This window comes from Gallinula chloropus, assembly GCF_964237585.1.
Source record: "Gallinula chloropus genome assembly, chromosome: 5".
NCBI lineage: Eukaryota > Metazoa > Chordata > Aves > Gruiformes > Rallidae > Gallinula > Gallinula chloropus.
The window spans coordinates 12,337,973-12,351,039 of NC_140090.1; the positions used below are offsets into that span (position 1 = coordinate 12,337,973).

A 13,067-nucleotide genomic window follows, 5' to 3' on the forward strand; every position below is an offset into this window, starting at 1 on the left:
TGGCTCCTTCTCATTAAAAAAAAAAATCCTTTTTATTTTCTTTTTAAATGAATTAGCAGTTTTCCAGCACTATGAGTTAAGGCCAATTGGACAATTATAGACTTCAGTTACTTTGTGCCCTGATTCAGTCACTGTGGTGCAGAGTGTGTGTGTGACACAAACCTAAGTCTTCTGAAGCATGAGCCCATTTTACAGCTCAGTGCCTTCCCACCTGGGGATTCCTAGGGAGGATGGACCTGTCTTCCTGTCCTTGCTTGCCTGTGGTGAATCCTTTCAGCTCTGTTCTGTGAATCTGGCTCTCCTTTATAATGGCAAAGGTGATGAGGCTGCCTTCAAATGCCATCTGCCTTCAAGCTGGCGATGTCAAGGACCTTCCAAAAAGGACCCTGCGGTGGCCTCAAATCACAGCAAGAGCAGATGGGAGACAGGTCCACACTGCAGGCCGGGATATGCTTGGGTTCCTGCTGAGGAACCTGATTTCTTTCATGGCACCTGAAGAAGGGCTTCTGTCTGTACAAGGTAGGACAAGAACAGGCTCTTCACCATCCCCTCAGCCTCATCCATTCAAAACTAAGAAACCAAGAAAGCTCTGCTGAAGGCCCAGCCATGCCAACCAGGATTTTTGTTTTTTTAGGTTTAAAGGGAATACTTTAAGGTAACTGAGAATCAACCCAGGAGGAATAGAAAAGGACTTTGGAAAGCATTTCCATGTAGCAGAAAGTATCAGATAAAACATGGAGTGCAAAGATTGCCACAGCAAGATGAAAGAAAAGGGTCAGAGGAAAATAAGGAAAGGGAAAGGAGGTATGTGGCAGACAAAAGGAAGATTGCAAGAAGAGATTAAGATGTTTTTCAAGTAAAGGAGGAACAAGAGGTCAGTGAAGGGCCTTTAGGAGATGACAAGGGTAATTTAGTGACAGAAGAGGCAGATATTGCAAAAAAATTAGATTAATTTTTTTGCCTCAGTGTTCACAAAGGAAGATGAGGGAAGCATGCCAGAATATTTTTTTTTTCTTGCAGAGAGGAAGGAGAAATACTGAAGGATATAGAGGATCAGGACAGCGAAGATAATCAGGAAATTAGAACAAAACAAAATAAAACCAAACCAGAGGGATGCTGTGTCAGCAGAGAGACTGCCAATAGACCAACAGGATTATCTGTGACTTGATGAGAACAGAAAACAAAACCAACAGTGACATTCCTGCCTCTGGGACTCCTCCTTCAGTGATGCTCTAGAAAGGAAAGTGAGGAGGGAGAAAAGCGTCCAAAGCAAGACAGTAGAATAAACCAGAGGGATCACAGGATGCAGCAGAAAAGAGAGATCTAAAAGCTCTTTAGAACATGGAATGAGTCACAAACTAAAAAAAACCAAAACCCAACATAGCAATAGGAAAAAAACCCAACATTAAAACCCACCTGAGGACACATCAAAGCCCACAGATGTGTCTGGCTACTCAGAAAGATGCTTAAATTGATAAAAAAATGACCATGTTCATAGGTGGTAGGAATGAGTATCACCCTGACTTAGTTCACACAAGCTCCAAAATAGTGTAGGGTTTAGTACATCAGACTTCAAGATCCTTATTTATTGTGCAAATTTGAGCAAAAGTCCTGTTGACTCATTTCAGCATGCTGTGAGAGCAGCTCTGCATGGTGCACCCTGGAAAGGCAGCCACACTGCAAAGAGTTGCTTTGATGCATATCAAGAGTATGCACATGGGAATTTTGTACACTGTAGCTGTAAATCCACATCCTAATTCACAGTATATTAATGTCTTTTCTAAGGAAAACCCAAACACCTGGACCCAAAATGAATAAAAAGAAATTTGTAAGGTTTATTTCTAGTGAAATGGCTCAGGTGTGAGCATCTGTGTGTGAGAAGCAAAGTTGCCTGTGGATTGAGTATGGGAGTTGATGGGATTCCTAATTGTACCACTGTCTCCCATGACCTTGGGCAGGATAAATAACCATACACACAGCTGTCTTTCGGAGTAATAAATCTGCCCACCATGCCTGGCATTGTGGGGGAGAGTGAACATCCAGCCCTGGCTACCAGCATGGACTGCAAAACTGCATGGAAAGTATAATCTTGCACTGGCTTTTGAAAATGCCAAACTCTAGAGATCAGTGTGAGATAGAAACTCAGGCCTTAAAATATGCAACTCACCTAGCAGAATCTATTGCTGGTGTTTAAAAGACACAAGGCAAGCTTTCTTCTTCCACATTGTTCTGGATGGACACGGAGTCCTATTTCAGTGCACCCAGACAACCCCTTGGTGCTGCAGGTTGATGTGCTGTGAGGATACAAGAGCTATGTGTGTGGAGGGAGGAGCTAGCAGCTAACCTGTCTTGCTTCAGATGAAGCTAAAAGGGGTCTATTCAGAAAAGCAGTGTGGTGAGTTGGGTTCTTGGATTCAAAACTAACCCATTTTTCAGGTTTTTTTAATCTCTAGGTTTTGTCCATTGTAGAGAGTGAGATGCCAGGCAGAGTATGAAGACCATTCTGAAATGCTTAACTCTCTACTACTAACGTAACATCTTCCTACAGATAGCTTTAATTCCTTCTATTCCTCCTTGGTCTGTTCATGCGTTTTGCCCTTCTGGTGTGCTGACTTCAGCATATCACAAGGGAATGAAGCATCATATCACTGGTCAGCAGACTGACTGGGAGAAACATTTATAAGTGGATTACAGGACAAATTTAGGCTAAGGACCTAAAATGAGACTATGATCCTGAGCCTGTGACCCTCACACAGACCCACCTCTGCAGGAAATCAACAGGACATGGGTTTCCAGAAGAATATCAGGGTTTGATCTTGGGCTGCCAGAGTGGGGAGAAAATGCAGGTGCTAAAGTTCAATCTTCTGTGTTTAGTGTGGGACGCTGAGTGACGACAGCCCAAACGAGAATCTGACGGAAAGAGTCCTGCAGGATGCACAGCGCCTGTTCCTGATGAATGATGTCGTGCAGCCGGTGACTGTAGATCCATATGTGACTCAGGACAGCATTCGATTTTCCAAGCTGGTGGTTGATATTGTTCAGGGGAAGGATACTCTCTACCACGTGATGTATATTGGGACAGGTAAGACCTTCAGGGCTTAAGAAAGTTCCCTCCGTTTGCTCATAGCACCCACAGTAGCCAGGCTGTGACATCATTGCACAGTTTTCATTCAATATCATTTTGGCACCCAACTTCATGGAAGTTAGTTTGCCTGAACAAATTAAAAGCAGGATGGATGACTTCAGGCAGAATCCCAAATGAGCAGACCATAAATCAGCGTTGTGTTTAAAAACAACAATAACGTTTTTCTCTCTGTATAAAAGCATGTTTCAATTAATCAGACTAATATGTAACAGTGGGGAGGAGCAACGGCCACTGAAGCACTCTGTGGTTCTGGGCACATAAATTGCTGCTCTGCACTCCGACACACTCAGCTCTAAGTAAGCAATAATAACTTAACTTCCAGGCTTGCCCCAGGTTTTACTTATTTCCTTCTTTGCACTTCCATGTGCCTACTGGTGTGTGACTCCCAGTGCTTTTGGGTATGGGCGCACACTGGAATGTAATGCAGATGGGGAAGCTGAGGCAAGAGCTTTTTTGTGGTAGCTGATGGTAGAATTAAGTATATGACTTGGTTTCTTGATTTCTACTGCCATCCCCTAATGAGCAGGACATGTAGCCTCTTCTGAAAGGCACAGATATCTTGGATAAATGGAAGATGCTGAAGAAGGAGAAAGTGTTATAAATGGTTGCCTTAGCCCATGTTCACACTAATGATAGAGGTTAAATTAAATAGTTTGATTAATCAGAGCATATGGCCAGCCTCACGGGTATAATGCTGTTATCCCCTATTGCAGAAGCTTTGACTTTAGAGTAAGACAGATTGCATCTCAAAGTGTTAGTTTAATCTCACATCTGAATGCAGAGTCATTCTTATGTTACCACCTTCCAGGACTGTGGCATAATTTATCTAACTTTTGCCACCACTTACGTCAAAAGTGATGATTTTGGATGTGTTCTAGCAACATTCCCAATGTGGGAGCCTCCCTGGACATTGATTATGATGAGAAGATTGTACTTGAATGGAAATACAATGTTGTTATGCCATTTGGATATCTTTATATTTTAAGTGACGAGTCCCAACTACAAAGTCTGCAAGAAATTGGATGCTTTCTGCCTCATCATATGCGTAGAAATGTCTGCTGCCATAACCTTCCCTCCTTTTTTGCTTTCTGGCTCTGGTTAATGGTGACTGAATTGTAAGCCCTGCTGGACCTCAAACATTTAAGCCAGTCAAATGCTTCAGCAGAGCCACCCCTGCCCAGAGGCAGCCCTGAACACAGACCCAGTCCTGAAACCCACCCCTGCCCAGAGGCAGCCCTGAACACAGACCCAGTCCTGAAACAAACCGAGCCCAGGCCTTAGACTTGGTGCCACTGAAGACTCTCCTAAGTGAAAGAGAAGCTTCACAGGGCAGCCAGCCCTGTCACTGTAAATTGTTGAGCTTTAGCACCAATACAGAAGTTATTTGGATAGAAAGATTAAGCTTTAGCAACCATTGGGGCTGATTTGGGGTTTCAATTAAAAATAGTACTGTTGTTTCCTTTTCCCTAGCATAAATTTCCCACAATTTATCAGGTCTTTAAATTGTTTAGGTAAGAGCACTGTGAACAAGATTGTATATGTTTCTGTGATGCACAGCTCATGCCATAGCATCCCCTTGTCAAGCTGACAGGACGGTTTCTTCCAGGAAGAGGATCAATTAGGCCCGTGACCCATGCAGTCATTACGGAGGCCTCAGAGATTTCCAGCAGGGCGGCTGCATCTGTTGTCATTTGTCATGGCATCAAATCACACCGATCTACTCAATAAGCCAAAAGAAACAGAGACTCAAGGCACCAGAAATGATCCCTGCTATCTCAGGTCACCTTGCTGTATAACTCACTGGTAACGGCACCAGACTCTTCTTCCTCTTCTGGGAAATTTTTGCTGTTGCTCACTCTCCAGATGGTTCACATCCTTCTGGTTTCCCATTAAAATCCATCTGCAGTCGATTTCTGTAATGTCTGATCGCTGCTGGGGATTGTAACCATGTAGCTGGAGCACTTTCTACCATGGGCAGCAGCAGGTGACCCAGGCTTAAAGCAGCCCTGTAAAGATGGCATTGCTATTTCACTCTTTAGGTAGGTATGAAATGAAGGCAATGCCTCCAACATTTACTTGTGCCTTGTTTTTTGTTCCCTTAGAGTATGGCACCATCTTGAAGGCCCTTTCTACCACTAACAGGAGCCTGAGGAGCTGTTATTTAGAGGAAATGCAGATCCTCCCCGACGGACAACGGGAAGCAATCAAAAGTCTCCAAATCCTGCACAGCGACAGGTCACTCTTTGTAGGCTTAAATAATGGAGTGCTAAAAATTCCACTGGAGAGATGCTCCATGTACAGAACAGAAGGGTAAGCAAATTTACAGCTCTGATCTACTTTCCTTCAGCCTAAAGAGGAAAGCACCAGGGAAGCATGTTCCAGTCTGATTTTGTTTAGAATGCTTTTTTCATTAGGACAAGGCAAAAGACACTGTTGGAAGTGCATCTCCTGGTAGATACATTCATGAGAGGAGCAATAAGAATGAGCAATGTTTTTTTGGTAAATATGAATTAATCCTAATCAGAAATTAATTGTGTGTTTACCACGTTAAGACTTGCAATATTTTTATCTTTTTACCTTTTTTTTTTTTTTTTTAAAATTGACATCACATTGTTGCTTTCATTAATTCCACGTGTTTTGCCTGTGGTTCTTACTGGTAGTATGGCTGCAGGTTTCTGAATTTGGGTTGTAGTCTATCCTGGCTTATCAGAGTCATCACGTCTTTAATGCCTGATGAGGCAGGGCTGGGCTGTGTGGCTACTTGTTACTGCTTTTGGAACCCAATAGCTCATCTCAACTATGTGTGACACCTCTTACACCTGGATAGATTCTGTGTCTTGATTGTAGCTTGTAAAGGGAGTAGAAAAAAAGACTCCTTTAACTGTCAGCCCTAGCTCCAGAGCAGTTTTCCACCCAAAAATGTATGTAGAAGGTTTTTACATCCCAATTATTTCCCTCCCCCCATTTGAAGCAGGTGAAAGAGGTGAAAAAATAATCTCCCTGAGCATGTAGTGGGGTTTGCTACAGGGAAGTTCTTATTTACGTCTCCTAGAAACATTCTTCTCTCTTGCTTTTGCCCTGCTTTCCTTGACAGGAGTCTTGTCTGAGTCTGAAGTCCTCTGTGCTAGACAGGCAAGAGGAAGGCATTTTTTAGCAACGTCTAAACGGATTCCCTCTTTCATGGCCTGCTGCAAGATGTCCCTGTTCTCTTGCCAAAAAAACCTGATATAGAAAAATGTCCCCATGATTTTATTTTCAACAAGTAGAGTTTATCAGCTTGTACTAAATTCATGTCTGTCTAAATATAAAAATGCCAGCTCTTTCTATTTTTGCTGAACCTCTTAATTATGCCTTTCAGAAAATATAACTTGGTCATTACTGTAAGTTTGACACAGAAGTGTTTTAGTGTCTAAAGGTTTGGTTACTTACACAGGCAGGCTGACACAGAAGTGTTTAGTAAGAGAAAGAGAACCAAAGCTGGAAAATGCCATCCTGTCCTCAGCCCTTAAAAGCAGAGACTTAAAAAGGTAGAGCATAACAGCTGTCCTCTTCAGGCTGTCCTGGAGAGTTTCAGTTTGAGAATATTTATGTGTGTATACATATATATGATCCAGTTCCAAGAGAAATGAGTTCTTCCTCTTCTTTCTTTTCCTAAACTCGAGTTCAGCTTTCCGGTAATTTATAGATCGTGTCCCAGTTTCAGCCTGCATAAGTACTTTGTATGACACTTCCATTAAAACTCAAATGCTGGAGGTTTGCTCAACTGCCTAAAAAAAGGACATGCAGGGAAAAAGCAGCAGTGGCTGGAGGGCTGGGGGTGGGTGGGTACCTCACAGGAACACCATCCATTTAGGATTTGAGGGCCACAGCACAGTCCCCTGCCAACATAACTTTATCCCAGCAAAACAGAAACCCAGCTCCAAGGAGGTTCCCCTGCACACCGGTGGTCACAAGCAGCCTCAGTTTTGTGCATGATACAATGCTGAGTCCTGGATGAAATTACTGGGAACTTGGTGTACCAGTGCATAATTTTTTTTCTAAAACAAACTTTCTGGAGGCATATTTATATGAAATAAGGAAGCAGTCCTGCTCTTTGGGGGATGGAGACTTAAACTGTGGCTCCATTGACTAGTTTCATGATACTTTTAGGCAATTTAAGCCAGCCACTGGGCAATACCAAAGTACATGAGAGAGGGTCTCTGACAGCATGGTGGGTGCATATATTTGGTGATGTGGGAGGTGAGGATTTGCTGAATTTGGGTGCTGGCCAACTAGTGTACTTGTGTGCACTGCAATGGACCCTTTGCCCCATGGCTGAGCCTTGTGAAGGGACCATGCAATAGGAAAAAGTAGGGGGGGGGGGAAGAAAACTTAGGGAAGCCATTATTTATTTATTTATTTATTTATTTTAAAGGCTGCTTGTGATATTATTATTATTATTACTTTTAAGCTGAGCCTGTTTTGGGTAGGAAATTATTCAATTGCATTTTTTTCAGCTGCAGATGTTGGAACCTATTTCCCCTTAGCATCCTGGCTACGTAGGTGATAAGTCAACTTGGCCTCCTTTGTATTTCTTTCAATACTGAACTGTATCGAGAAGGATGTTTTAATTTCCTCCTGTGCATTCCACCTGGCACTTCTCCTGGGCTGTGATTTATTGCTTATTGTTGTGTCTGCGTTTAATACATGCCAATATACTGCCACCACGGGAAGAAGGACTCCCATCCCTACACCACCACACCATCCCCCCGGCTTACTTTTTTGTGCTGTGACTTCTTGACTGGCCTCCCTGAAAAGCTCTGGTTTCAGCAGTTTTTATAATGTAATCGTTTTGATGGGGGCTCAGAAAGCTTGGTTGGAGGTGATGGAGAATTTGTGCCTCCTGGGCAGGAATACCACAACATTGTTTGTTTTTTTTGGCTCTGCCTTATGTTATCAGGAAACTCTGCAGCCTTTCCCGCCCTGGGGGCTGATGTGGGTTTGCGATTGCTAAGGTAGAGCTCTTGTGTTCACCCTGCCTTCTCCCTGAAACAGTCGATCAGGTATAGAGAGAAAATTGATCCTAGCATTGATCCCCTCCAGCGATCCTTGCTGCTGTGCTGCTTTAGAAACTTTAGGCTTGGTACCCTGGCTCGGAAATGGGGCAGGGAAAAAGCAGCAGTGAGGGGAAGAGATGGAAAGGGAGAAAGGGATTTCTGCCATCTCCTTTACTGTTTGTTTATTGACATGGCACCAATTTAATCTCTTAAATGGTGACCAGTAACTCAGCCCTATGTCTTGCTATAGTTCAATGACCCAATATATTTCTAGGTGTCTGAGGAGGGTTTTGTGTGTGCCCACTGACCTGTCTCAATCTGTCTTTTTAGAACAGCCAGTCTTAGAAACAGGGCAACAGGAAGACATCTGTAATGTCAGCTGCCCAAATTTACAGGCTCGACTTGGCTGCAGGGACCTTGCCTTGTGCATGTGTTTTCCTGTTGTGCTTCAGTGCTGACGTTCCCTGGTCTCACTGGAGAGTTTTAGGAAGATGTCCAATGCGAGCAAAACCTACAAGCCCCTTGAACATGGTTTTGAAGCTGCTTTGGTGGGCAGTAGCTTGGCTGTGCTTGTTTCTGGATTGTGCCTGGCTTTGAAATCATTGTAATCTTCCTGCAATTTTCAAATGAGTTTGGATGCTTACCTCAAGTTGCCCCGGAGGTTTGTGGAGAGATAGTTGGAGAGCAGCTTTATCACTGACACTACGGTATCTCTAGAATGTGTCTGAACAAAATCCTGGATTGGAATTTTAGAGGGTTGAGGACTTTAGATCTGGACCATTATTTTCAGGTGGGGCCTATCTGTAGGGGGGTAACTTCAGTAATTTTCTCAAAGGGTGGGGTGAGATTATTCATTTTGGGAACTGCAGTCTAACAGGTAGTTGTTGCAGGCAACACTTTGTAGTCTCTTTGTACTGCCTGTTTGTAGTATCAGGGCTGTGGGCCTCTGAGCAGACAGACATCCGGAGGCAGTGATTTTTTTTTAGCCATTTTAAATTACATATTCATATGAGGAAAAGAAAATATGTTTGGGAATGAGGGCACAGAGTGTCTTGATTACCCACCTTTTCAGATCTCTGACCTGAATGGTTTATTTTAATACATTTTAAGCTGATAGTAATTCTTTGACCTTCCTCCCACCAGATTTCTGCATAAAATTTGCAGCTTACATGATGCAGGTTGCAGTTTTGGGATGTACAGTGTGGTTCTGAGAATAGTTTGTCTTGCCTATCCTCTCCCTGTCATGCTGCACTCACGTGTGGCTATGCCATCAGGTTTTGTGAGTGCCACCCCAGGTCAGCCTCCTGACAGTGGAGATACTCTTGCTTCCTGCTATGGGGAGAGCCAGATCCTCTTGTGTGAAACATGGCACGCTCGCATTTGACTGCTGCCTGCTTTTTTTGACCCGGTTGCAGAGAGTTTGCTGAGCTTTTGCCCTCCTTGGCCTAAATTCTGCCATGCATCCCTCCGGCCATGGTGCTTAATGCAAAGCTAGCACAAATTACTCAGCTGACAAGCACTCTTATTTACTGACCTGAGATCTGTGTGAGAAACACAATTCACCTTTAAATAGCCCTGGGCCAGTGATCAGACAACTGAGTAAATATAGGTGAGTAACTCCTGAAATGGCTCCAGGGAGTTTGTGGAAGAAAAGGGTCAGCAGAAGCAGTAAAGAAGCTGAGTTTTCTTTCCTCTTTCTCCAAAGTAGAAAAAACAGAGCTCCAGGCATGGTCCCTGTACCACATTCACGCTACACTTTAAGGGGGTTGAGATATTGCATGGCACAAAATCCTCTGTAACAAAGGAGTGAAGCATTTGAATTTAGGATTGCAAACCCAGAGTTAAAGGATTACCAGATTTCAGGAGTGAAACTGTTGGGGAACTTAATTGGAGGAATAATACAGTCTGGAAAGAGATCTAAAAAATTCACAGATTGGGGGAAAGAGTGAATTGAATATGGGCTGGAAATCCTCTGACCTCTTCATCCGAATGACGATAGTTCCTCGAAGGACAAACAAGTAACGATTGTTGGGTAAAATGCATGGGAGAGAATATCTTAAAAGAAGTAGCGGAGGGAACAAAGCAGAGACTGTTGTTCAGTGGAGCCCAGCAACCAGCAGATCGCTGAGGCAATGCTGATGGCCAGATTGTTCATCAAAGACCTTGAAAATCCAGCCCCTTCTGTTGAAAATCTGGCCCAGATTTTGTTTTGAAAATCTTCTCCCTGAGAGTTAAAAAATATCCAGCACATTGACTACCCTTTTAAAAATAGAGGCAAAAGGAAAGGTAAGACCCTACAAAAATGTTGTGATGAAGCTTAATCGTCAATTTCCATCTGCTTTGACTGATGTGACCTCTCCAAAATTAAGGGAATTAGCTAATTATTGTACCATCAATAATGCTGAAAAGCTTTGGAAGACTTCATAGGCAGAAAGGAGAGTGCTCAGCCCAATCTTTTGTCATCCACAGTATCCAATAATACATCAGAATAAATCTCTAAACATCTGGCTTGGCATTCTGGTTGCATTTAAGTAAATAGCGAGACTCCCACTGACAGAGAATGAAGACATCAAACAGAACCATGATCACTGAAGCTCTTGGAAAGAATGAAGTTTGGTAGATGAAATGGATCTATGTTCTTTAAATAGAAGTGCAAAATTATACCATTTTCTCTATCCTGAAAACACATTTGCATCTGCTGTAGCAGGCAATTACTCCCATTTTCTTTAATGTAGCTGCGTGTATATGTAAAGTTAAGCACATCCATACTATCTGCAGGATATGGACCTTTAAGATTTGAGGGGATGCTACAGGTGTAAGAAACCTGGATTTCAGGATAGCGGTTGAAGAGCTTCATTTGAACTGTCTGGGAAAGGGACGTGGCCGTGTGTGCCTGAAACTGAAAAACAAAACGTAAGGCAAGAGTAAGCAGCGATGTAGTGAGCAGGGGCATGTTTCCAGCAAGATGCCAGAGAGATTGGTTTTCAGTTTCATCTTATTTGACATTATCTTTAATGGCACGGAAGAAAGAAAATAGCATACTTTGTAGATGGCATTTAAGTATGAGGAAATCACAAATAACAGTGAGAAGTGCAACGTGGGGCCAGTAAGGAAACCAGCAAGAGGCTGAGTTTGAGGAATAAGCCTGCGCTGAGATTCCTGGTGTTTGCGTCACTGGAAAAGAGAAGACACAGGATGAAAGAGAGGAAAGGGCCTCTGCTCTGAACCAGATGAATTATGACAGGTTTTCCCATTTCTGTGAAATGCTCACACCAAGGACGTGCTTTCCATTCATTTTAAGCTGCCTGTATGTTTTTAGGCTCCCCCTTTTAGCTCCAAATGGTGTAACTGGCCCTGAGTGAATGGTACTGTGGCAGAAGGGGTATTTAGCAGTAGCCAGAGTCTGGGGATATACAACTGCTGTAACAGATGAAGGTCACTTCAGAAAAAGCCAAACAAAATCAGGTAATTTCAGGACTCGCTGCCTTTAGCCTCCTTGCTCTCACAGCTAGGCTGCCAATTTGTTTTGGAGAGCTTTGGATTTCTAGGAGGGAGGAAAAAGCGGGGAGGTTGAACGTGCTGAGGGCGTGTGTTTGCTCCTTATTTTTAAAGTGTACTGCCAACATGGCTTAGCTCACAAGTTTGGGAGCAGTTTAGCGTATGGATCCTTTTACCTCTAGCAGGCTGGCTTTAGGCCAGCTCAGATCAATGATGTCTAAAAGTCATTAGCATCTGATGCCTGCTAGGTGGGCTATGTGAAATTAGTTTCAACACAGCGGCGACTGACAGGAAAGCAGGTAGTTTTCTTGGAATACGTTATGTTAGGATGGCATTGATGCTATTGTTATACAAACAAGATTAATAACTGAAGCTACCAGCAAGCCCCGGGGCAGATATCCATTGCATCTGTCAATTCCTGCAATTTGCTACTATTATGTCATAAGATTTGTATTCTAGGCAACGGTCATGTTCAGCGACATGGCTCCTGATGCAAAGAGGCTACAGCCTTACTGCTGCCATGGCTGGTTTGCTTCATGTCTCAAGTTTCCAGGCAGCGTTTGCAGTGTAAACCACAAATGTGCCCAATGTTAATACCAAATGAATATATTGCTACAGATGCATCATTAACTTTTTATTAGATGTGCTGTTTTACCTGTTTGGGGAGGAGGAAGTATCTGGAGCCAGAGCAAATTTGTTAGTTGGTTTAAGTTTAAAATCTAAGTACATATAAGTACATAAAATATGTATGGGTTCTAGAAAAGCATAATATTGTACTGTCTGGTGTCTTTTACCTGTCAAAATAGCTAAATACTGTAGATCTATGGGAGCACTCCGATCTGCAAGAGGGTAGAGCTGGATTTCAAAAATGTCCATTTGCTTAAATGATGTCATCTCTTGCTAAAAAGTGGAATGGACATTGTTTGACGGTGTTTTTATAACTACGTGGGAAAAAGAAATAGAGAATATGTTGGGAGCACCGTTTTTCCCCTTATACAATGTTAAAATACTCCTGCATTGGAGAAGAGATGTGTTTGATCCTCCGGGTGCAGTAGGTGGTCTAATATTTATTTGCCTTTTCTAACATACATTAATCTACAAAGGCTCTGTCTAGTAGAATTTACATCTTGTTGAGCAGAAAATAATTACCAAGAGCTTAACAAAATCCAACTTTCACAAAGGAGCTGCTTGAATATGGATTACTTTGTGCAGGCTGGGTGACAACTGTAGACTGTTTTCAGGTTTTTTTATCATCACTCAGATTTCTTTCTAAGTTTTCTGCCCTTGCAGTTTTCGCTCCCTTCCTAAATTCCCATTGTAGCATAACTTGCCTTCTGAAATCATCAGCTTCTTGTAGAGGCTATGTAAAGCACCTGCATGTGTCCTTG

General features: G+C 42.8%; 1 protein-coding gene across 1 annotated transcript in view; it reads left to right on the top strand.

Moving 5' to 3' along the window:
• SEMA5B (semaphorin 5B) overlaps nt 1–13,067 on the top strand; it is a gene marked incomplete at both ends in the record, with an annotated part of 131,504 nt that overhangs the window by 73,544 nt on the left and 44,893 nt on the right. The window contains 2 exons of the mRNA XM_084265328.1: nt 2,875–3,082; nt 5,248–5,455. Of these exons, the coding sequence (XP_084121454.1) occupies nt 2,875–3,082; nt 5,248–5,455 (416 nt within the window). The remainder of the gene's footprint in view (nt 1–2,874; nt 3,083–5,247; nt 5,456–13,067) is intronic.